This window comes from Anolis sagrei, chromosome 3 (genome assembly GCF_037176765.1).
Source record: "Anolis sagrei isolate rAnoSag1 chromosome 3, rAnoSag1.mat, whole genome shotgun sequence".
Taxonomy (NCBI): domain Eukaryota; kingdom Metazoa; phylum Chordata; class Lepidosauria; order Squamata; family Dactyloidae; genus Anolis; species Anolis sagrei.
In genome coordinates this window covers 236608146-236633976 of record NC_090023.1, presented here as the reverse complement: position 1 = coordinate 236633976, position 25831 = coordinate 236608146, and the positions used below count along the sequence as shown (strand labels likewise).

Here is a 25831-nt window from a genome sequence, read left to right as displayed (position 1 = left end):
CAGATGTTGCTGTGACCTTGGTCTTGGCTTTCAGTCTGCTGAGGTTAAATAGCTTGCCATCTGTCCAATAGATGATTTCCACTCTGGTGGGAAGCTTCCCATCAACAAGATGAAATATAGCGATGAAGATGGAAAAGAAGGTTGGGGTAATAACACATCCCTGTTTGACACCTGATTCCACCTTAAATGGGTCACTTTGGGAGCCATTGCTGTCCAAGACTGTTGCCATCATGTCATCACAGGCATATAACAGGGTTGGGAAAACAAGCACCTTGGCCTCCCTGTGGATGTCCCATATCCCAATCCTCAAACACTCTCTGCTTCAGTCGGGAAAATGCTGCACTTGCAGAGCTCAGGCAGTGTTGTATTTCAATGTCAATGTTGACTTTTGTGGAGAGGTGGCTGCCAAGGGAGTGGAAATGGTGAACATTTTCTAATGTTTAGAAAATTAAAAAAAACCCATTAAGCTGTATTTTGGCATTGCAAAGGAAATATATAGAATGTATGGCAGTGTGGATTCAGATATCCCAATTCAAAGCAGATATGTGGGATTTTTTGCTTTGATATTCTGGGTTATCTGGTTGTGTGGAAGAGCCCTGAGTCCACACTGCTATATAATCCAGTTCAAAGCTGATAATGTGGGATTTTAAATGCGCGGAAGGGGCCTCCCTTGGCTTCTGGTTGGGTCTCCGGAGGAAAGGAAGCCTCCCCCTGGGAAACCCACGCCTGCGCTTCCTCCCACCAGCGCCTTCTTCCACGCGGCGACGCGGGGGCCAACCAGGCCGAGCTGGTAGGGGGCCAGTTTGGGGAGAGGGGGCCGCAGGTGAGCGGGGGAGGGCCAGAGAGCTTCCAGGAGGAGGCGAGGCGTGAGGCCAGGAGAGAGCGCAGGCGATGCCGCTGAGCCCGGGCATCATCCCTGGATGGCTTTGGAGAGGAAGAGCTGGATCCCCGGGGCTCCCTCCTGGGGTGAGTCAGCGGCTGTGCCAGGGCTTGCCCTCCAACCGTGTTGCCAGGGAGGGAAGGAGGGGCAAGGCAAGGCAAGGCAGGGCTGGCTGGCTGGCTGGCAGCCCCGATGGAGGCGCAGAGGCTTTGTCTGCTCTCGGCGGGAAGGTTTGCTGCTGCTGCTGCTGCTTCTGTTGCTACTGCAGGGAGGTAACTCGCGGTCACTGCCCTCTTCTTGCTCCCTGTTTCTCTCCCCCCAGGGTTCCTCGGGCGGGGTGGGAGTGGGGGGGGGGGGGGGGTCTCTGCTCTTTGAGTAGCCAGTGCCGGGGTTTTAGGGCCTGTTGGGGGTCTTCTGAGTTCCCCGAAGAAATGGGGCTCCCTGTTTGGTCTCAAAAGAGAGGCAGAAGGAGAGACCAGACCCTAGCTCAGCATTTTTGTTGTTGGAGAAGACTTAGGGTGGATCTACATCAGGCATGGACATGGGAGAAGAAGACTTAGGTTGCATCTCCATCAGGCATGGACATGGGAGAAGACTTAGGGTGGATCTCCATCAGGCATGGGCATGGGAGAAGAAGACCTAGAGTGGATCTCTACCAGGCATGGGCATGGGAGAAGAAGACCTAGAGTGGATCTCCATCAGGCATGGGCATGGGAGAAAAAGACCTAGAGTGGATCTACATCAGGCATGGGCATGGGAGAAAAAGACCTAGAGTGGAACTCCATCAGGCATGGGCATGGGAGAAGAAGACTTAGGGTGGATTTCCATCAGGCGTGGGCATGGGAGAAGAAGACTTAGGGTGGATTTCCATCAGGCGTGGGCATGGGAGAAGAAGACTTTGGGTGGATCTCCATCAGGCATGGGCATGGGAGAAGAAGACTTAGGATAGATCTATATCAGGCATAAGCGTGGGAGAAACAGGGTTAGGGTGGATCTACAACAGGTATGGGCAAACTTGGACCCTCCAGGTGTTTTGGACATCAACTCTCACCATTCCTAACTGCCTCAGGTCCTTTCCTTATCCCCAACAGCTGCTTAAGTGTATACTGCATATAGTGTATATCTGGAGAGAGGGGGAGGGTGCCTATGTGTGTGTGTGTGGAGGTGAGGAGACAATTAATGGAATAGTTGAAGCCATCCCAAAGGCCATCCAATCCAACCCCCCTTCTTCCATGCAGAAACACATAAAGTACCCCCGACATATGGCCATCTAGCCTCTGTTAAAAAGCCTCCAGAGAAGGAGACACCACCAGACTCTGAGGCAACATCATCCACTTATGAACAGTTCTAATCACCAGAAAGTTCTTCACAATGTCCAAGGCTTTTGTGGGTGGAATCACTGGTTTTTTTGGGTGATATAACCACGTTCAGAAGAGAACACTGCTGGAACATGGTCATACAGCCCCGAAAAACTCACATCAACCCAGGGCCCTTCCACACAGTCCTATAGCCCAGAATATTAAGGCAGAAACTCCCACATTATCTGCTTTGATGGCAGTGTGGACTCAGATAACCCAGTTCAAAGCAGATATTGTAGGATTTTCTGCTTTGATATTCTGGAATATATGGCTGTGTGGAAGGCCCCCCAGTTCTTCCTAATGTTTAGGTGGAACCCCTCCCCGCAATTTGAATCCATTGCTCCATGCTGTAGTCTCAAGAGCATCAGAAAACAAGCTTCCTTTCTCCTTAATGTGACATCCTTTCAAATATTTCAACATGGCTATCATGTCCCCTCCCTGCCTCCTTTTCCTCCAAGATAAACAACCTTGCTCTCTCAGCCGCTTCTCAGAAGTCTTGCTTTCTAGACCTTTGATCGTTTTGGTGGCCTTTCTCTGGACACGTTCCAACTGGTCAATGTTCTTCTTAAATTTTGGTGTCCAGAACTGTGCACAGGGTTATTTCAGGTAAAGCAGAATAGAGTGGAACGATGACGTCCCTTGATCTTGACACTATAAATCTGTTGATGCAGCCTAGAATTGCGTTGTCTTTTTTTAGCCGCTGCATCACACTGTTGACTCATGTTCAGCTTATGGTCTACTAAGGACCCATTCGGACAGGCCCATATCCCGGGACCTGACTCAGGTTTACCTGAAGTGTCCAAATGACACCTCAGGTAAACCTGAGTTAATCCGGAGTAAACTGGGATTTCCTAGTTTACTCCAGATTAATTAGATACCTGGAAAGATTCGGACCTTAATCTAGGCATTGAGCCATGGCAAATAAAGTGGTGTCAAACTGCATTAATTTTCCAGTGCAGATGCACCCTTAGTCTGGAATATAAGTATGCAAAGGAACCTTGTAGTATCCTAGAATCTTAACTGAAAAAATGAAGTTAGTAGCATAAGCTTTCATAGTCAGTTCTTAAATGGCATGTCGACACATGGTAAATTTCACATGGGATTATAATCTAGTTTGGACTAAGAATAGGATGCAGGTCTTTAAGATGTGAAATGAACTATTTTTATGTGAATACTGTATTGTCATGTGGGAAAGTCTACAAAAGTAATCTGAGGAAGTAGACTTAGTTTGTGAAAGTTTATGCTACCAGCTTTGTTATCTCATCTTTAAGGCGCTACAAGATCCCTTCACATACTGCTGACTTCAATGTATTTTCTCCAATGAGCTTGGAATCTATAGCACCAAGTGCTGCACATTTCTTATTTTATTCTGCTATTCTCCTTCAGGATGTCATCTAAAAGCACAACCCAGGGCAGTTTTGCAAGGTGGCCTGCAGGTAATGTTTATTTGGAGCCATTAAGGCAAGACCCCTGGTGATGCAGTGGGTTAAACCACTGAGCTACTGAACTCGCTGACCAAAAGGTTGGTGGTTCAAATCATGTTTAGGCACAAGTCATTTGATATTTCCATTTTTAAAAACAGATAGTTGACCTCCATTGTCCAGTTTGAGTTTATATCAGGACTAAGCACTGTTTACAATGGCCAAGCCCAACTGGTACCACATATATAGGGTATATTTATAGGATAATTAAAGACCCCCAGTGGTGTGGTGGGTTAAACCGCTGAGGTGCTGAATTTGATGACTGAAAGGTTGCAGGTTCGAATCCAGGGAGTGGCATGAGCTCCCACAGTTAACCCCAGCTTCTGCCAACCTAGCAGTTCGAAAACATTCAAATATGAGTAGATCAATTAGGTACTGTTTCTGCGGGAAGGTAATGGCACTCCATGCAGTCATGCTGGCCACATAACTTAGAAGGTGTCTGTGAACAACACTGGCTCTTCGGCTTAGAAATGGAGATGTGCACCAACCCCCAGAGTCGGACACAAGTAAACTTTATGTCAAGGGGAAACCTTTACCTTTTTAACACCTGGCTAATGTCAAGTGAATGACTCCAGAGAGGCACAGGTAGACCAGAGCCATCTGTGGTTTGCCTGAGAGAATAGCCTTAGGGTGTAGCACAGAGAGGAGGCATGAAAGTATTGTTCCCCCAAGAAGAATTCTGCTTTTCAAATCAAATACTCCTTCAGCCCTAAAATTTCTAACATTGGCAGGAGTGAGATACAGAAAACCATTCATACTTAGAATTCTTAAACTCGTCATGCTTGCTTGCTTAGTAATGTTGTTGTGTGCTGGCAAGTCATATCCATCCTATAGTGAACCTGCCCCTGGACTTTCTTTGTAAGATTTGTTTAGAGATGAGTTGCCATTGCTTTCCTCTGAGTTTGAGAGATTGTGACATGTCCAAGATTGTCCACTTGGTACAATGGTACAGTGAAGATTCAAATCCTGGTCTCCGGATTCGTAGTACAATGCTCAAATCACCGTTTTTCTTTGAATGACTAAACTCTGTTTCTCAATGCTCTTCTGAAGCAAAATTCTTATTTTCGATGGAGGCGATGTCTTCCATGGCTGACCCCTCCCCCAATCCAAATAAACATGTTCAGGATTACAGTTTCGTCTTTCTCGGTTCCCACGTGAACTTCCATCAAACAAAGTTTAATTTCAGCTGTCTGTATGGCAATTATGTGTGCGGCACATAAAATTGAATTGGGAGACATTTAGTGATGCAATTTTATTTACTGACTAGGGCCAGATGTCAGCTCTGCACATGTGAAGAGAGTGAGGGATAGGGATATGTTCTTCTGTGCCTCTGAGACTGGACTAGACACTTGCATCACTATTTAGCTTTCATAAAGAAAGGCTGCATAATTCCTATGTGGAAAGCAGTTTTCAGACCTATTTGGATTGCAACTTGACAACCACTTAATAATCATGGAGAGTTCTAGGAACTGTTGCCCAAAACGTAATTTCCCAGGCTTGCTTGTTTGTTTATATTTTGCCTTCTCCCCAGTTCTGGAGCTGGAGGTGACTTACAAAATGGAGCAACAACAATATATGATTCATTTAAATGTTGAAAAAGAATTGAACTATCAACTGAAGTAAAAACAGTTAAAGGCATGTCCACTAAAAAAGCAAAACAAACATAGACAATATAGCACATTATTAAAGGTCCTTTCTCTATGAACAATCAATCTTCAAAGGCCTGCTAAAACAAAAAGGCTTCACCTCCTTTTCGAAGGATATCAAGGAGGGCACCAGTCTAGTCTCAGCCCCCTTCCACACTGCTGAATAAAATGCCACATTATCTGCTTTAAACTGAGCTATATGGCACTGTGGACTCAGATATTCCAGTTCCAAGCAGATGTTGTGGGTTTTTCTGCCTGCGTTTTTCTGGTCTGTCCAGACAGTACCATTATCCTAGGAGCTTCCGCAGCAAACAGAAGGGCGGCCAGATGCCGTTCCCTGTAAACACGGAAGCAATCGCTACAAAAGGCAAAAAACGTGAAATTTCCAGGTGTGGGAATATCACAGTTTTCAGCCGAATATGTGGATCTTCTCATGTCTGTATGCCTCTACAATTGGAAATCATGGGATTTTTTATTTGGGTTTGTTCCTGGGTTTTAGATGTTTCTTCCTGATAGATCGGTTCCTTAAAAAAAAGGTGACACTTGAGTAGAAGGCAAAAACTTTGTTTGTGCGACAGAAACTTCATGAAATGTGTGGAGGGCACAGTTTCTCTGACCAGGACAAAGTTGTGGCCCCCTGGTCAATGTTGTACATCTTTTCACAAGAAGGGCAATCAGGAGCAGCCTTTTTTAACCCAGGAAGAACACCCTGTTGTTTGATGCCACAAGTACACAATCAAATCTGTCTGGACAGATGGCCAGGCATCCAAGCTCTAAAAAGTGGCAATAACTTCTGTTCCTGGCTTGAAAGTGTGTGTTCCTGTTTGATTGTGCAGTACTGACTTGGGCTGAAGTGGTCCTGCATTGCAAACTTTGTATGTGTGGCAGATACTTCATGAAATGTCTGGAGGGCACAGTTTTTCTGGCTAGGACAAAGAATTGACCTTTTCCAGTGATTTGGTGCAGTGATTCTCTGCAAATCTGCATCTTGAGGTTTTTTGTTTTTTTTAAACTGCTGAAGTTTCCAGTGGAAGTCCCACAATGGTCAACTTGGGAGCCTCTAAATCCCACAACAAAGCATCAAGTCTGAGTAACAGAGGCAGAAATCTTGGGACCAACAGGTCTGTATGTGGACCTCTTTTGAAGTCCCGGGATTTTTTGCCCCTGTTTAAAACTGTCTGGAAGCACCTTCAGTAGGAAGGAAGTTGTTACAGTGCCTGGGAGCAATCACTGAGAAGGGCCCTCTCACATGTTTGTGCAAGAGATATTAATTTATGCCATTTGCCAGGATTGCATGTGAAGTGTGTAGCAATATGGCCTAGTTTTCCATTATTGTGAAAAACATGTTATATGATTCCAGCAAAATACATTCCATGCAGTTTTATCCAGAAGAGTTTTTTTGGAGCAGGATACAGGGCTATCCATACCATTAAGCAGAGTCCCCAAGACAGGAGGCAAATGTAAGGTATCGTGAAAAGGCTGCACTTTGCTATTTACATTGTTATTGCTCTACTTTTAATGCCAAAGAAATGAGGAGAGGTGTTTTTGAAATTTTCTGCTTCAAGTGCCAAAATAACTTGGCTGGCCTTGAGAACGTACTAAGCACTGTGGTTTTGAAGGGAGAGGTTTTATTTCTTCTCTGCCTTAGGCGGCAGAATATCTTGAGTTGGTCCCGTAGGACTTCTATATGTTAGTTAGCCCTAAGAGAAAGGGAACTCTGGCAGAACACAATGTCACAGACTATTGCATTGCACACTTCTTTCATCTGCACAAGGCACAAAAAATGCTACCTCCTATCTTTGCAATTGCTGTGTCAGTAACTGTCACATCAATTATGTCTTTGTTATTTGAAAGATAGTTGATGGTGAAACATAACAGCGTTTGACCTCTATGTTTATGTGGAAGAGCCCTTTGCATTTTCCTTTCCTTTTTAAAAAACGTTTCGTGTTCGTGATGCAATTATGCTTCAGCCTGTTTTGCAAGCCTGGAGGATTACCTTCAAAGAAGGAAAAGGAAAGACAGTTTTATGCAAATATCCTTTCAAATGCAGAGAAATGCTAAGCCCTGCAAACATATTGCTTCTTAGAAATCCTGTCTTGAGATAATATTTGGATCCTCTTGCTGGGTAAAAGGGAAAGTGTAACAACCCTCCCCCATGTTGTTGGATTTCTATAGCCAATGTTAGAAAGTCCCTCCCTTAGACTCGAGGAGAGAGCGTCTGTCTCATAGGTCAAATCTGGTCCACAAAGTTTCCTCATCTGTCCACTAATATACCTTTGGACACCATTCTTCCAATCCAGAGGGATTTATCTGCATGCTGTTTGGTCTTCCCAGTGGGAAGATGAGAAGGACTTTGAGGAACCTGCCAGTCTCTTGGATCACTGATTGGACAGAAGAGTGACATGCCCTTTTCCATATGGACTACTCTGACAATTGGGGAGGTGGCAATATGTGAGTGGTGAGAGGGCCTTCCCATTTCAGTCTCTTCATAAGGATTGAAGGAAACAATAGGGAGCTGTCTATAACTACAGTAGTAGAATAGACTGCTTCAGCAGGGGTTGGGGCTCTGCTTCTTTGGAGGTTGGGAGTACTTTCATTGAGTGTACCTGTGTGGCAGGGGTTTGTACTAGATGGCCCTTGTAGTACAGGCATGGGCAAACTTCAACCCTCCAGGTGTTTGGGATTTCAACTCTCACAATTCTTAACAGCCGGTAGGCTGTTAGGAATTGTGAGAGTTGAAGTCCAAAACACCTGGAAGGCTGAAGTTGGTCCATCCTATTGTAGTATCTTCACACTCTTATGATTCTAAGGACAGACAAAATACTAAGTGAAGAACAATTGGAGACATAACATTGCATGATGTCTGAGTAAATGTGTTTTGTGTAGTGTGATATGATACTAGTGATCTGAAAATCTGTGGCTAGTTTAGTTCTTTGCCATCTTATGTGTCCTAAATCCTGTGAAATTGTTTAGGGTGAGCTATAACTGTATATTCAGCAAATATGCAGTCCACTTGCAAGGAGGGGAGCGTGTCTCATTTATCTTTTTTCTCTCTCTTATGAATGCAATATGATTGAAAGGGATGGCCTCTTCTATATAAATAAAAATGTAATGTTTGCTTGTGGGATTAACATAACTCAAAAACCACTGGACCAATTGACACCAAATTTGGACACAATATACCTATCAAGCCAACGAATGACTATCACTCATAAAAACACTGGAAAACACAGCGGAAGAGACTTAAAAAGCCAAAAAACAAAAAAAATACATTACAACGCATGCGCATAACCACATATATACACATATATACACACACATATACACACAGAACACATATACACAGACTGGGCCACAGCAATGTGTAGCAGGGGACAGCTAGTATTTATATAAGATCTCTTTATATAAGCCAGAAGCCCATTTTTTATGCTGTGGTGTAAGTGGAGAGCTTACGCAGATACAAGAGGAGTCCCTTTTCAGGCATATTAGTTTTGTGTGGAGAAAATGATAACAAAAGGCAGTGCATTGGGAGATTGCTAGTATCTTCCCTTTCTCATGTGTAGTACACATGCTTACTGAATGCCTGATTAGATCTACAGGATCCCATGCCAAACTGATGTAATTTTTTTTGTCATGTCAGGAGTGACTTGAGAAACTGCAAGTTGCTTCTGGTGTGAGAGAATTGACCGTCTGCAAGGATGTTGCCCAGGAGATGCCTGGATGTTTTGATGTTTTATCATCCTTGTGGGAGGCTTCTCTCATGTCCCCGCATGGGGAGCTGGAGCTGATAGAGGGAGCTCATCCACGCGCCACCGGGGGCTCTGATGTAATGATCGAATACTAAATGAGATACAGAAATAGTTACTCTGTAATACTGTCAGCTCTTCAAATTCAGTTAGGGGTACAGGATCACAGCAAAAATAGAAAAATCTGCAAATAAAAAATGTTCTTTGTTTAGAGAAAAAACCTCTCTAGGAATCTCTAGGTCCTTCCATTCCTAGAGATCCCATATCACAAAATCCATTAATAATCCACAAGTTAAATCCCGCAAACATGGAGGGTCAACTATAATACTATAATATTCTATAGTGAATTGATTTCCAAAAATGCAGTCATAGGATGAGAGTCTGTTACAAGATGTCATTGTAGCATTTGGGACCTGCATGCTTAGCTTAATTATGAATAAGTCACACTCATTGGTGTTGAGCTGAGCTACTCCAGGGCTTTCTCTTTGGGAACCCCACGCTGCATGACCCTGAGCTGTGTGGCTGCATCCTGACCAGGGAGTGACTGAGACCGTGACCTGGGTCAAGGCTGCTCTGAGTCAGTGGTGAGGTGAGGGCCGGTGTCCTATCCTAGCTCTGTCCAGCTGATACATGTGTGTACGTTTTTGGCAAGTGACCTTTACTGTTTCTGAGTGTATTTACAGTGGCAATACCCAGAGATAAAAATAAACAATGGGTTACAGCATAAAAAGTATTCACTGCCAAGAGTTTATACAAAGTAAAGATTTTGATTCCTAGCCCTGCTGCTAATAGTGATAGAAAGAACTTCTGAAGTATCCTGGTTGCATCTGTCTATTGGTAGTGGCCTGTGGTGCTGTTTGGGGGATTATGTGGTCTAAAAATCGTTCCAAGCTCCAACTAATGTAAGAAATGATATCTGACTTATATTTTATTTGTTGGCCTAACAGTAGTAAAATCAAATAAGACCAATGTAAAACTTAAATCATATCAATAAAATAATGGCACTTATCTTCAGACTTTTCTATTCCAAAAGGCATTTGATGAGTGACTATATAAAACTCATCTTATACAATGGAGTGGATCTTGAATGTGCTCATTGTCTGAGTGTGTGTATGTATGTTTTAACCTGGTTTTAGTATTTTAATTGTTTAATTTTGTTTTGACTTGTTTATTTTTGAACTGTGTCTTCTTAATTGTTATAAGCTATTTTAGTCATGATCTAGGGAAAAGGTGGGATAGAAATAATAATTGTCATCTACAAGAAAGGAGATTCCATCTGAACATTAGGAAGAACTTCCTGACTGTGAGAGCTGTTCAGCAGTGGAACTCTCTGCCCCGGAGTGCGGTGGAGGCTGCTTCTTTGGAAACTTTTAAACAGAGGTTGGATGGCCATCCGTCGGGGTGCTTTGAGTGCAACTTTCCTGCTTCTTGGCAGGGGGTTGGACTGGATGGCCCATGAGGGCTCTTCCAACTCTGTGATTCTATGATCTGAAGTTTTTTTTTCTAGCATAAGTAAGAGGATATATATGATTTTGGTAAATTCTTATAAAAACTACCAGTAACTGTAACTCTTGCTACCATAGTCAGGTTGCTTAGAGGACCCAATACCGCAAAGGCACCATATGCCATCTGAGCTAAGCAAAGTCAGCCCTTGGTAGCACTCGGATGGGAGACCGCCAATGAATACTAGGTGCCATAGGCTGTATTTCATAGGAAAGTTCTGGTAAAATCACTTCTGAATATTAATTGCCTAAGAAAACCCTATGAAATGCATGGGTTTGCTACATTTCAACAGGCAACTTGAAGGCACAGGTACACACACATTATTGCTTGGTATATCTGCCATTGAAAGTAGCACGTTACCTTGCCTGCATTAAGAGACAGATTCTTTGTACATATATATAAGTTCAGAAGCAAGATTATTTGATTAAAATTTAGCATATCTTTATGAGATTTTAGTTTGACAGGGTTCAGCACAGAGGGGAGTTATGTTTCAGGGTCTTCTGAATAGGCAACAGATGGCTTAATTATGGTAAACAAGTCATTGCAGATGGACGTACACTGAAATCAGCAAGTGGGTTAATTCTGATCTTGCTTGTGGTCATTGTCCCCTTTCCTTAGGTCAGCTGGAGGAACTGAAGTAAAAAAATATAATTTCAGCACATCCAAATGGGCAAGTCAAGTGACAGAGACATTATTTTATGCACCATTGAAAGACTGAAGTAACGGTCTTGAATTGGAAGAGGAGTTGTGAGCATACCTCCCAGTTCGTTTGTGGTTTGACCAACTTCAGGTATAGTATATGTGTGTGCTTTATATATATATATATATATGTAATGTCCTTTAAGTATGAAATTTATTAAACATATAAATATATATTATGTAACCAAAACTGAGTAACTTTGGCTACTAGTTAAAATGACATGAAGCAGTCCTAACTTTCCATGGTTTTGTCGAAGGTGGACATTCCAGGTGGTGGCAAAACAGCACCTTTCTAGCTCATATCTAGAAAAACATGAAATGTAGTTAAGAGAGTTCAATTTTTAATTTAGGTTGATGAAGAATTTAATATGAAAAAACTATGAAAAGCAGTGTTTAGCTTTACTTTTCAAGGCTCAGTGAGTACATTTTATCTATCTGTTTCAGAATACGCAACGCAAGATGTATGCCAGCCATGAGGATATTGGGTATGAATTTGGAGATGAGTCCAAAGAGAGGGAGAAGAAACTTAGGTCAAATCCAGACATTGATGGAGGATGGGCATGGATGATTGTACTGTCTTCTTTCCTGGTACATGTACTCATCATGGGATCGCAAATGGCCCTTGGGATTCTCAACATGGAATGGCTTGAGGAATTCAGCAAGAGCCGAGGCTTGACAGCATGGGTCAGCTCCCTCAGTATGGGCATTACCTTGATTGTTGGTAGGGCTCTCTTTGTTTTGATATGGTACAACAATTATAAAATATTTATAACTCTGGATGAACTCTGGATGATCAATGGACCTTCTTTGTGTTCATGGGCTGCCCTCATTCCTTCACCGAAGGAATCAGTTCTACATATGGAATATGTATGTGGTTCATAATCCTTCAGTGGTAGGCTTTGCAGTCAAGGTGCTGTGTACATAGATTGGTGTGCCTCTTCCTGTTAGACATTATTGGATCAGGGCACGTGCAGTTGCAGCCATACATGTCTACTGCATCTTAATACTAAGGAAGAGTTTTCAAGTATTTGCATATAGTGTCCACCATCTGTCTGGACAGCAGCATAATCAGAATAAGGTACTATAATTTTTTTGTTCTGAAAACACTTTCACTCAATTATTAGTCTTTAAGGTAAAGGTAAATTAAGTCCAGTTATGTCCAACTCCATTTCTAAGCCGAAGAGCCAGCATTGTCCGTAGACAACTCCAAGGTCATGTGGCTGGCATGACTGCATGGGGCGCCGTTACCTTCCCGCTGGAGCGGTACCTATTAATCTACTCATATTTTCATGTTTTCGAACTGCTAGGTTGGCAGAAGCTGGGGCTAACAGGAGGAGCTCACGCCGTTCCCCGGATTCGAACCTGCAATCTTTCAGTCAATAAGTCCAGCAGCTCAGTGGTTTAATCCACCACGCCACTGGGGGTCTTTAATTATCCTATAAAATATACCCTATATATGTTGTACCAGCTGGGCTTGGTCATTGTAGACAGTGCTTAGTCCTGATATAAACTCAAACTGGAAAATGGAGGTCAGCCATCAGCTTACATGGTGGGTTTTTTAAAATATGGAAATATCAAATGACTTGTGCATAAACACGATTTAGACTCAATTTAACTGTATGTATGTATGTATGTATTTATTTATTTATTTGCAGTATTTATATTCTGCCCTTCACACCTCGAAGGGGACTCAGGGCGGATCACAGAACATACATATGCAGCAAACATTCAATGCTGTTTTATATACAAACAAGACAGACAATTGCACATAGATAGATGTATATATTGGCTTTTCTCATCTTTAGCATCTTGAAGGCTTTGTGCTTGGTTCCGGCCATGGGGGGCGCTCCATCTCCCTGCTGAAGAGCTTTCGTTCATTACTCCTCCTTTGATCAAATCACCTTATGGGTGCCTCAGAATATCTCCCCGCTTTTAAGCAGTACCTATTTATCTACTCACATTTGCTTTCAAACCACTAGGTATGCAGAAGCTGGGTTAAAGACCAGGAGCTCACCATGAGCCGGGCTTCAAACTGGCAGCCTTTCAACTGACAAGATTTACTGCAGCTGGTGGTTTAACCTGCTGTGCTAAAGCCCAGTCAGAATCATAAGATGTTAGCATTTCCCTGGCTGTTCGACATCAGGCAACTAGTGTACGATTTAAAAACAAACCACTTGCTGGAATCCTGTTTTTTTCTCATATGTATAAGTTGCCCTATAGAAACATTTTTGTCCAATGCAAAATGCCTACCTTTAGTTCAAAGTTGCAGAAGCTGAGCTGTGCACATATTGCTATAGCAAATGTGTAACTGCATTGTATATGTACATACCGTATATATTGTACTTGGATGCATACTGCACTTGGATACACATTGGTTGAAGATTTGGTTGTGCATTTAATGTCATGATTCAGTTGTGCAACAGAGCCATTTAAAACACAAGGCTTGTGTAGTACAATTACTGTGTAACTCTGTATGTGAAAATATATACTAGGCAAACCTGATGTAGGATTTCAGTTATTTATTCCGTCAATCAGTCTAGTAAGTTTATGATGTGAGTTTGGGAAGTTAGGACAAACTTTAACCCCTGGACAGCAGCACAATTCACAAAACAAACTATAAGATTCTGGAGGCATTTTTCAACTAGTCCATCACAAGTTTCCTAAATTGGTTTGGAATCGCTGAATCCAGGATTTGCTATCCAGAAACAGAGGACCTCACTGAAGGAAGGTACCTTTGTTTAATTTTGGCACTCCATTTTTCACAATACAGCCCACTCATTCAGCAGGGTGCAGTGGCCTTCTGTGTAGCATTTCTCAAGTTGGAGGGACTGCTGTGAAGAAAAGAAAGTGGTGAAAAGTCTGCTTCCTTTATCCAAGTTGCATGAGGCTACATTGGAAAGCAATCCAGTGATTCTAAAACTTATCTTTCTACCAGGCCGTGAATCAGTTTAGAAACCATTGTACCACTAACTCTCAAATTAGCAAACTTGCTGTTCAATGTTTCTTGTTTGAAAACTGTTTCCGAATAGGTGCAAATTCAGCACTGCAAAATAGTTTGACATGAATGTTTAGCACAGTGACTAATAACTTTAGTCTTGTAATGTCGAAGGCTTTCATGGCCGGAATCACTGGGTTGTTGTAGGTTTTTTGGGATGTATGGCCTTGTTCCAGAAACATGGCCATATAGCCCGAAAAACCTACCACAACCCAACTTTAGTCTTGTGGGATCTCAGTCATCTTTTATCTTCAATAGGAGTGTCCAACTGTGTGGTGTGAGGGACTAGGTCTTGCTCCTGGTACAACCAGCGTTTGGGTTTCTTGGTGCAGCAGAATTTTGGGCTAATTTAAGCCTGTAAAAATGGATTCTAAGGGCTTGGAGATTCAAAAGGATAATGGAGTTCGTTTGTTGACCATTTTCTTCAAATTCAGACAAAATGTTTAGCCAAGTGGTCAGAATATATCTTAAAAGAGGGCAGTGGAATTTGTATGCTGCGGAAATGGGGTTCAAGGGCTACACTTTCTCCACACCTGGACTAGACCTTGAGGTTTACCAAATAGAAGTTGTGCATCTCAGAATAAGTCAAATATTCAGATTTTTGAGAAACAGGACATACTTGAGCTGAGGAATTTGTTTTCAATATCAGAACTGAGCTTATTGTGCTTTAATAAATATCTTATTTTGGCTTCTCTTCTTTCCTTTTGGTATCCTAACAGTGTGTGTGTTTCTTTGTGTGTATGTGTGGGGAGGGGAGGAGGAATGGCTGCTATTGTTTAATGATTGAAAGTGAAAATCTGTCTCGTCTACTGCAAATAACTCTAGCATAATTTGGAAAAATGGAGCAAATGTACTGTAGACGGTATGAAGGTCTCAGCATTTTTCCGTGTTAATTATTGACAAAAGATAATCTTGAAGAGAAGAAAGTTCTTGGGTCACAAAGCCTGGTAAGAGATAAATATATTTTTCTTTCACAAAAGCTTTTTGAGGACATCAAAACACTAGGAAAATGAACAATAAATTAATTATTTTAAACCTATACTGGGTTTCGTATCAATCAACAGTAATGATGTGATATTCTATGCCTAGAAATGTAAGTTTGTGATATAATGTTAAGCCTTTAAAATATTTTTTTAAAGAAATGGGTGTGTACTACAGGATTGGAAGAAGAAAATTACTAGCTAAAGTTGTCCGCATATTGACAGATCATTGCTACTGGGGTAGAATATTCAGTACTAACTACTCTTCATTTTATTTGTCTAGTTTGAATGAATTAACTCTCCAGACTCTCTGCCTTTTGAAATACTATTCTACACAGTGATGTTCAGGAAGTAGGATAATTGTCATATTGACCATATAGCAATTATCCAAAACAAAATATTGCAACAGTCATAATTACTGTGACTAATGGGTTTACAAGGGATTATTTGGAGCTGGTCTTGAGTAGTTCTAGATCTCAAGTTTGGATTCATAGGCCTTTTTTTTTTTTACAGTTGCTTATTTCTTGGATGCAGGACTGTGTATGAGCATCTCCTCTGCCCCTTATTTGTGTGTACAATAAAACTCAAGCATTGCCTAAAACCAAGAAAGAGATTACTGTCTTGGGAGGTTGTTCAGGATGAGAGAAAAATCAGAAACACTTAGCATCAGCCACTTATCCCAAACCTTGTATTAATTATGGACTGCTCTTTTTTAGTCGGGCATATTGTGAAGATACGTAATAGATAGATCTGTTTCCTGAAGAGTCCAGTTGTATCTTGAAGAGTTTGTCCAAGATAGGTAGATCAGGAATTGGACTGCTGTAAGTTTTTTGGGCTGTGTGGCCATGTTCCAGAAGCAATCTCTCTGATGTTTCGCTTGCATCTATGGCTTGCATCCTCAGAGGTTGTGAGGTCCTCACAACCCCTGAGGATGCCTGCCATAGATGCAGGCCAAATGTCAGGAGAGAATGCTTCTGGAACATGGCCATACAGCCCAAAAACTTACAGCAACCCAGTGATTCCAGCCATGAAAGCCGTTGACAATAGATCAGGAATTCTCTGAACTTTGAATTTCTAAAAAGTAATTATGAATTGACATTTTATCTACCAATCCTGCAAATGATATAGTGTGTTCTGAAAACAATATATCCCTTATGATCTCTCATAGGTCCTTTTATTGGTCTGTTCATCAACACCTGTGGATGCCGGAAGACTGCAATAACTGGGGGAATCTTGACTGCTTTAGGATGGATATTAAGTTCCTATGCTTCGAACGTTCATTACCTTTTTATTACATTTGGAGTGACAGCTGGTAAGCATAATTTCTTTTTGAATGTATCGTTATTTGGATAAATGCAACTATTTCTTAAGAACAGAGGCTAAAATGAGCACGCTTCAGATTAGGATCACACACTTTGACTGATGTACCATTCTCTGTCAGTATAGATCAGGCATGAGCAAACTTGGGCTCTCCAGATGTTTTGGACTTCAATTCTCAGAAATCCCAGCCAACTTACCGTCTGTTAGGAATTGTGGGAGTGGAAGTCCAAAACACCTGGAGGGCTGAAGTTTGCCCATGCCTGGTGTTGACTCTCCCATAGAATCCCCCAGCTTCTCAATGTTTTTTCACCAACTTGAGCACAGCACACACTTTTGGGTATACAAAGCAAAGTTAGCAGTGACATGGATGGACACTAAACTGTATTAAGTCTGTATAGTAACAGGAGGAACATCACTAATATAAATGTTTAATTTCACTAACAATGTTTAGGAAGAAGTCAACTGACAAACAACACTTTCTTTTAAAATGCTGTATCCAAGTTATTTCCCACAGAAGGAATTCAAGGGGATGGATCGGGATTTCTCAACTAGGTTCTCCAGAAACCTAGAATTCTGTGATGTTACTGGCAGTTTCATGAGAGATTATGATTGGACACCACCCCCAAACATTAATCATCATTATCATCATATTAATGTATTTGTTTATATTGCACCACCTGTACTGTACATGGTAAAAGAATGACAAAACAGTGCCTTGTTCTCTGGCTTACAATCTAATTAAGACATGACACAAAAGGAAAAGGGGATGGCAGTGTGGGAGGGGATTAAGTCCAGGAGATACTGCTCTCCCTGTGAGTCCAGGGTAGTGGCAGTTGTTTCCATCTGCTTTTGGGCCTACACACAATGGAAAACTGTAGAAAGAAGCTTATTTATTTATTTACTTATTGTATTTGTATACCACCTTTCTCAGCCTTTCAACGACTCAAGGTGATTTACAGGCAGCAAGTCAATACACATAATATCAAAATGCACATAAAAACATTAAATACAAAATGAAACCACAACTGAAACAATAAGCAATAGCCAGAGACCTTTTTAAAGTCTCCTCCTCAGTCCCCTTTCTCCTCTTATCTGGCTTGGGGCGGGGGGAGAAGCAGCAAGACTTCCTCCTTCTCCTCCTGAGGTGGCAGGCAGATGTAGTAAGACAGGTGTTTCTAAAGTCTCTTCCTCAGTCCTCTTTCTTCTCTTAGCTGGCTTGTGTTGGTGTTGGGGTTGGGGAGGGGGGAGCATACTTAATTAAGTAGCTGATGTTTAACTATGTAATCCAGTGGTTTTCAACCTGTGGGTCCCCAGATGTTTTGGCCTTCAACTCCCAGAAATCCTAACAGTTGATAAACTGGCTGGGATTTCTGGGAGTTGTAGACCAAAACACTTCTGGACCCATAGGTTGAAAACTACTGATGTTATCCCCCCTAGTGTAACACTGTTTCCCCACCCCCAATCTAACAGAAGCATTCACTTACCTGTTCTTGGTTCACTGAATAGAGCTCCTTCTCATTATGCAGCTGATGTACACTAAAGTAAGGGGCAGAATTAAGTTTGTGGCAGTGACTAAGGTAAAGGTTTCCCCTTGACGTTAAGTCTAGTTGTGTCCAACTCTGGGGGTTGGTGCTCATCTTCATTTCTAAGCCAAAGAGCCGGTGTTGTCCGTAGACGCCTTCAGAGTTAAGTTTGTGGCAGTAATTATAAAATTGTAACTAAATTGTGACTAAATAGCAATTGTAAATATGGAACTGTAAAAGATGAGTAAACTTAAGTAACTGTTCCCTATGCATGATTGCTACTTATTCATAACAGTAATACTATCACTGTCACTTCCCCCTCCCCAGCTATGCAGAGAGAGGATCGTCCATTCTGTTATTGAGTGGTGTGGAGGTTAAGGATGTTTCTGTTAAGATGGGGGAGTCTGTACAGGAAGAGTTAGCTGAGTATCCTTAAGTAATTAATACAGAACACTAGCCAATACTTTTTATGTGGTGCTGGATGAAAATTCTGAGAGCGCCTTGGACCACAAGAAGATCCAACCAGTCCATGCTCTAGGAAGTAAAGCCCGACTGTTCACTGGAAGGAAGGATATTAGAGGCAAAGATGAAGTACTTTGGCCACATCATGAGAAGACAGGAAAGCTTAGAGAAGACAATGATGCTGGGGAAAATGGAAGGAAAAAGGAGGAGGGGGGCAGACCAAGGGCAAGATGGATAGATGGTATCTTTGAAGTGACTGGCTTGACCTTGAAGGAGCTGGGGGTGGCTACGGCCAACAGGGAGCTCTGGTATGGGCTGGTCCATGAGGTCACGAAAAGATGGAAGCGACTGAACGAATAAACAACAACACCACTTTTAATGCAAGGTGTCCCTGAAAATTATTAAATTAAAGAACTAAGAGTTTTAGAGCAATGCTGGGATACTTTACATTAATTGTGTTAATGTGGATAAAATATTATGTCTATGAGATGTGGGAGCTCTCATATGATGCATTGTCACTATTGTCAACTGGTATCAGCAGCAGTCCATTTGCAGAAATGTGCAGATAGCCGTTTGCACTTGAATGTCTTTTCAGAAATGTGAGTGTATAACTAAAAGAGCAAAAAGGGGAATTTTGTTGAATGCACAAGAGACAGCTGGTTGTGAAAGTAAATCATCAACAGCCAAGTAAGAAGTTACTGACTGACAACAGTGGTGGCAGCCTAGGTTGTTTTGATATCGGAAATAGAAAATCCAGATGGGAATGTTTGTAGAAAAAATACAATCAAGTGAAGATGCCACAAAGTAAAAATACAATAAATCAGAAATGAAACATTTCAGCTTGCTTAATGGCACACCAAAACTCATTAAGAAGCATTTTATTTTTATCTATTTGAAGATTTTTTTTTCCCCTTTTACCTGGCAACAGGGTTATCTTGCACAGTAGAATAAATATTAGTCTTAAGAATAAGGAGGGAGGAAAACAATGCCCCAGATCCTGTATCAGTTTATACTGAATTAAATAACTTCTAGACTCCTCCCACTGCCCTCCAGCCTGATGGAAACTTAGTTCGGCCATGATCTGAATGATCGTATTTCTTCCCATGATGACCAGTAAAGTAGGTTGGGGAGCAAACTATAATTGTGGCAAATTTCAAAAGTGTGACTAGGGAGCAATTGTGAATACGAACCCATTATACTTAGGTAACTGTTTTTTTTATTTACAGTCATTACTTAGCCACAAATTTAACACTATTGACACAGTTGTAACTATCTTGCCAACCTACCTTACTGGTCATCAGTTGAACAGGGAAAAGGAGGGCAATCTGCTGAAGAACAAAACATGGTTGATTGTTGTTTCACTCTGTTTTTATTAGGAGTGGGGTCAGGCTAGGAGAAAAGTTAAGTACTTAGTTAAGTATAAGTAGATAAAGGAGTTTGGCCTTTGTATTCTAGGTTCACTTTCATGAGCTTCCTGAAAACTGACAAAACAAGAGGGTTGGGTGCTTAGTGATAGCAAAAACATTTTCAGGCAGAAAACATATGCTTCATTCTGACAGATGATGCTATAGTGTTGACATAAGGCCAGATTGTATTTTCAGTGAGATCCATTTGAATAATTTAAGTGAGAAAGCATTGTTTGAGCATAAGTGAAAACAAATTTGAGACAATTTTTTGCCTCTTATTTCAGAAAAAGAACGTTTGAAAATATTTTAAAAAGTAATGTGATAGAAGAGAGTCCACACCTCTATGCCTTTCTTGTTGTTAACTGCCATCAAGTCAACTTTGATTTATGGCAACCCTATGAACAAGAGACCTCCAAGTCACCCTATCATCAACAACCCTTTTTAGATCTCGCAGTCTCAGAGCTCTGGCTTTCTTGATCGAATCTATCCAGCTACATTGCAGTCTTCTTCTTTTCCTACTTCTAGTGAGTCATGTCTTTTTATGACATGTCCAATGTTCAATGGGCTTAATTTCCTTGGCTTTCAAGGAAAGCTCAGGCCTAATTTGGTCTATGACCTATTTATTTCTCCTTACTGCAATCCAGGGTATTTGCTGAACTCTCATCACAATGAAATGAGTTGATTTTCTTCTTATCAGCTTTCTTCACAGTTCATATATAATATAAGAATGGGAAATATGATGATATCACTACTCCTAATGTTAATTAATTATATATCTTTGTACTTCTGGAATTTGTCTAGTTCCAAAATAGTTGTCTAGTTCCAAAATAGCTGCTTTCCCATTCTTAATCTTCTGGTTTATTGAGCCAAGGCGTGTGTGTACACCCACATATATATTCATATTATCTCAGTAACTTTATTGTCCACTTTAACTTCTGTAAATAATCTGTGGTCATATTTTTACTTAATATTTTTTTGTAAATCGGCCTTTGCATTTTCTCCTTTGACTTTCTTCAGTACTTACTACAAGTGTTTGCTATTTTTGATAGTAATATGATGTCACCTACATACAAGGGGAAACAACACATTTTGGTTTTTTTTCTTTTCTCTTTCCCTTGCAATAACACTGCAATACAGTTACCTAACCTAACCTTTAAGAGGCTGGACTGAAGAGCACTCTTTTGTAGTAGTTCAGTAAGATTACAACTTGTGGGGAGAAAGTGGGAAATAATTGGGAGGGAAAATGCCACCACCCATGTCTTTAGAAAGAAAAAAAAAGTTTCTCCTTCATGGCAAGTTTGCTGTGCTGAATTACAAACTAAATCCAGAATTCACAAAGGCAGTTCTGAATGTACAGCATAGAATTAACACATTTGCGACTGATACGTATTCACAATCCTTACATTTTTACTAGTTTAGGGAATACACAGGCTTTGAGAATGTGTAGATTATACAGCCATGTATAATCTGTTCTGCATCTATCAACTCCATAACAAAACAACTAGTTCATTTGCCCTCTTTCACAGAGGAACTGCAGCAGGTTCCTCTAAGCATCAGTATAAAACATCACTCAGGCTCCTTCTATACTGCCATATAATCCAGATTATCAAATCAGATAATCCACACTATCTGCTTTGAACTGGGTTATATGAGTCTACACTGCCATATAACCCAGTTAAAGATAATCTGGATTTCATATAGCAGTGTAGAAGGGGCCTCATCTATCCATTTTCCCAGCCCAGTGTAAGCATACTACTATTTTGGCCTGGGGCAGAACCTAGTCTGAGTCCTGAGTGACCAATTGATATCCTTAAAGTCCTTTTGCCAGGCTTGCCAACGCATCTTTCCTGCCACTGTTGCTTTTCAATCTGCGTTGCTTCTTTACGAGCAGAAAAATCTCTGGCCAAGGAAAGTCTTGGTGACTTTAGAGTGGATTTTGTGTGTCTGAGTCTCTGTAAAGACTGATGATGGTAACTGCTAATGCCACATAATGAAGTTTTTGAAAGTAGGGAGAAAGGCACATATTGTCTGGTTGGGAGTAGCCTGAGTGGGAAGGGATATTGCTGCACTTGTACTGAGTTTTAGTCTGAAGGACACCATTCAAAGTGCTGGCTTTAGCATATAAAGCCCTAAATGGTTCCGGTCCATCTTACCTGTCCAAATGTATCTCTCCTTATGAACCATCTAGGACTCTTAAGATCGTCTGGGGAGGCTCTGCTCTTGGTCCCACCTTCTTTGCAGCGTTTGGTGGGAACGAGAAACAGGGCCTTCTCAGCGGTGGCCCCTTGGCTATGGAACACCCTTCCTAGGGACATTAGATCAGCCCCCTCCCTCCTAACATTTGATAAAAAGGTTAAAACCAGGCTTTTTGAGCGAGCATTTGCAAATGCAGTGTAACAGGCAAATCTAGATCTTCGGACCGACTGGACGATGTGCTTGGAAAATGATTTTAGTAAGGAGATGCTGAGGACTTATGTTTTTATTTATTTTATATGGTTTTAAATTATAGGTTAAATGTTATAAATTGTATTTTATGTTGTTGGGGGCATCAAATTATACTGGCTGTAAACTGCCTTGAGTTGCCTTTGGGCTGGAAAGAAAAAAATATTTTTTAAAAAGATATCCAAGGTCTTGGGCATTTCCCCCCACAATAGATTCTGCATCTTAAGATTGTATTAAAACGTGGAGTTCCTATATCAGTAATACGATATCAGTAATAGCCCCTAGCCACTGCTGGACAAGCTTCCACTACTTCCTTTGTAAGCCTGGAACATTTTCTTTTCAGGAATTGGGAGTGGTATGGTGTACCTGCCTGCTATAGTCATGGTAGGAGAATATTTTCAGAAGAGAAGAGCACTTGCCCAGGGACTCAGCACCACTGGGACAGGGTTTGGTACTTTCCTGATGACATTTTTGCTGAAGTATCTTTGCATGGAGTTTGGCTGGCGGAACGCAATGTTCATCCAGGGCGCAATCTGTTTGAACCTGTGTGTTTGCGGAGCACTCATGAGACCCATTTATTACAAGGAGGAAGCTACTCAAAACAGTGGCGAGAGAAACAACTGCCAGAGTCATGCGAAAGCTTTCTCCTGCTCTGCAGAAACACTGACATCTAATGGCATCTTCAGGGAAGATGAAAAAGAAACAAAAGAAGGACAAGGTAAGGTTGAAAAGCTTGGCAACCCTCCGGCCTTGGAAAACAAAGATGTAACTGGACATGGAAAGAACATCTATGCTCTTTGTATTCTGAAGACAGTGAGCCAACTAATGGTTACAATAAAGAAAGGTTTTGGTCTGTGGTACTCTAGCTACTTTGGAGCAGCATCCCTCTTTACCAACAGAAGATTTGCAGCCTTTGTTTTTTGGGCCTTGTTTGCATATAGCACTTTTGTCATTCCTTTTATCCATCTCCCAGAAATAGTGAAACAGTATCACCTATCTGCACAGAATGATATTTTTCCATTGACTTCAATAATTGCAATTGTTCACATTTTTGGGAAGGTCATTCTTGGCATTATCTCGGATTCCACCTGTATCAGTGCTTGGAATGTCTTCATGATTGCAAATTTTACTCTCGTCGCTTGCATTTTTATTTTGCCATTAATGCACACGTATGCTGGGCTGGCAGTGGTCTGTGCCCTAATAGGATTTTCCAGTGGATATTTTTCACTCATGCCTGTTGTAACAGAAGATTTAGTAGGGATTAAACATCTTGCAAATGCCTATGGAATCATAATATGTGCCAATGGAATTTCAGCATTGCTGGGGCCTCCATTTGCAGGTAAATGAATACTTTGATTTTCTGACTTTGTAGCCTCTATGTAATTACATATGTTTTCCTTGAATCTCAGAAGACAAATCTAAAAGAAAGGAAGCTCCTAGAACAGCAGAATTTACTGAAAAGATACCATAGAGGCAGGCAAAACTTTGGTCTAAATCTCATTGGTTAGCAGCACTCACTGACTGCAGAAATGATTCCATTAAAATAATATAGGTGAAAGTCAACAGGAGATTTCACAGACTCTTCTAAGACACAACTATAATCTGGAGTTGCGGTCAGCCTAAAGCATTAGACACAAATATTACTACTAATTACAAGCAGTCAAAAGAAAATAAAAAGGGGGAAAAGGGAGAATGTACCTATTTTAATAATAGTAGAATATTTGATTTGGGGGAAAATTCCAAAGACCCAGTGGAAAGGGGTTTTTGCGGTGAGGTTGACAAAATAATATCACATAAGTCTTCTGAGAGGTCCCAGGAATAAGAAGCCACAAAAGATGACACGACTTAATGTAAAGTGTGAGAAATACAGTATATTGATATAAATTCTTGTTTTTTTTTTTTTAAAAAAGATGGAATATCTATCTATAATAAAAAAGAGAATGGGGCTCACAAACTGTATAGGGTATTCTGGGACACTGCTGCTAAAATTCCTGAGATAGGAAACATTGGCAGGAAAATAGGAGATTGTTAGGGTTTATCTGCTAAAATGCGTGAACTACAAAAAGGTAGAGAAAATCGAGAAAGGGTTTCAGATATATTGCTGTTAAGATTCTTCAAGTAAAAATGAGGGGAGATTGGAAAATTGGCTTTGGGCATGCTAGATACAGACCTTTGTAGCACCAGATGCATTTCATGGGGCTCTAAATATTTTTAGGTTTTTCAGATAAGCATACTGAACAGGGGGAAAAAACTACACTACTCCTTCTGTTATTAAAACTAACAAGTTAAATGTGTTCTCACTGATTTTAGGACATCCTTTTAATAACCACTTTTTTGTTTTGTTTTCCAGGATGGATTTACGATCTCACACAAAAATACGACTTTTCTTTCTATATATGTGGCTTACTTTATTTGATGGGAATACTATCTTTGCTTATTCAGCCTTGTATTGGCAAGAAAAAGCAAATACCAGAAAAAAGCATAGAAAATGGAAAAGTATAGGACACTTTAATGTTTTAGAGGGATTATCATTGTTTTGATTCTGTTTCCTGAGAACATTTACAAACAGCACCTGATGTGTTTTACTTGACTGATTTATACCAAATTTGGATACTAAATAAACTTCACACTGCCATTATCAATGGATTGATGGAAACACGTAAGGTGTTCTATTCTAAAGAGGAACATTCCCATGTCTGCACAATGGAGTATGTTGATCTGCAAGAGAAGACTTTTCTTTTATTACCTGGGCTTGTTATGAGCATTACTTGACAGACTCATTTACTTCCGATTTAACTTAAGGGGTCAGAATTAGTCCCATTAGGAATAATTAAAATGAAAATATTTCTCATTGATTATTCCAACTGATAATGACTTCTTGAACAGAAACCAACTGTGAGTTTATAATAAGAACACACTTGATTTTTTTTCCTTTGAAGATCTCATAATTGTAGCAGTTTAGGCTTTAAAGACAGAATAAATCATTTATGCCTGCTGCCACAATGCAAGTTATTGAATTCAAGTTACCTAAAATAACCTTGAGATGCTAACACAGGAAAGTAGTACAATGGTGACAAATGTTAAAAGCTTTAAGTGATTATTGATGGGGAGATGTGTCCTGATTCTTGGGATTAAAGGATCAGTAGCCAGGCTGGAAGATTTACTGCTGCCCATTTCTTATGTGCTTAACTAAAGGTAGCTGCTGGCTGTGGGCAGTTTGACAGGGTCAGCAAAAATTTTATTCAGATTTAATTGACATCTGCCTTTAGGTCTTCCATGGAATAAATTCATCCCATTTCAATGCTGCTTGCATCAGCACACCATAATAGATTAGTGGCATCTTTATCAGCAGACTTGATTCACTTCCATTCATAAGATAATTATCTTCAT

The 25831-nt window shown here is 40.9% G+C and overlaps 1 protein-coding gene across 3 annotated transcripts; it reads left to right on the top strand.

The window, feature by feature from the left end:
• Nucleotides 1–731: 731 nt before the first annotated feature.
• Nucleotides 732–25083, top strand: SLC16A14 (solute carrier family 16 member 14). Of its 3 annotated transcripts, none has more exons than XM_060767811.2 (6): nt 732–790; nt 11233–11404; nt 11758–12034; nt 16457–16600; nt 22785–23780; nt 24792–25083. In XM_060767811.2, the coding sequence occupies exons 3-6, from the start codon at nt 11773–11775 to the stop codon at nt 24941–24943; spliced, it is 1554 nt and encodes a 517-aa protein (XP_060623794.2). In that variant the 5' UTR covers nt 732–790; nt 11233–11404; nt 11758–11772; the 3' UTR covers nt 24944–25083. The 3 variants fall into 3 exon arrangements, with proteins under 3 accessions (XP_060623794.2, XP_060623792.2, XP_060623793.2); XM_060767809.2 differs by lacking the exon at nt 732–790 and adding an exon at nt 809–966; XM_060767810.2 differs by lacking the exon at nt 732–790 and adding an exon at nt 1032–1152.
• The last annotated feature ends 748 nt before the right edge of the window (nt 25084–25831 follow it).

Coding starts and splice junctions, on each gene's coding strand:
- SLC16A14 (XM_060767811.2), top strand. CDS start 11,773: ATGTATGCCAGCCATGAGGATATTGGGTATGAATTTGGAGATGAGTCC. Junction 16,601..22,784: donor TACATTTGGAGTGACAGCTG/GTAAGCATAATT, acceptor TTTTCTTTTCAG/GAATTGGGAGTGGTATGGTG. Junction 23,781..24,791: donor GCTGGGGCCTCCATTTGCAG/GTAAATGAATAC, acceptor TTTGTTTTCCAG/GATGGATTTACGATCTCACA.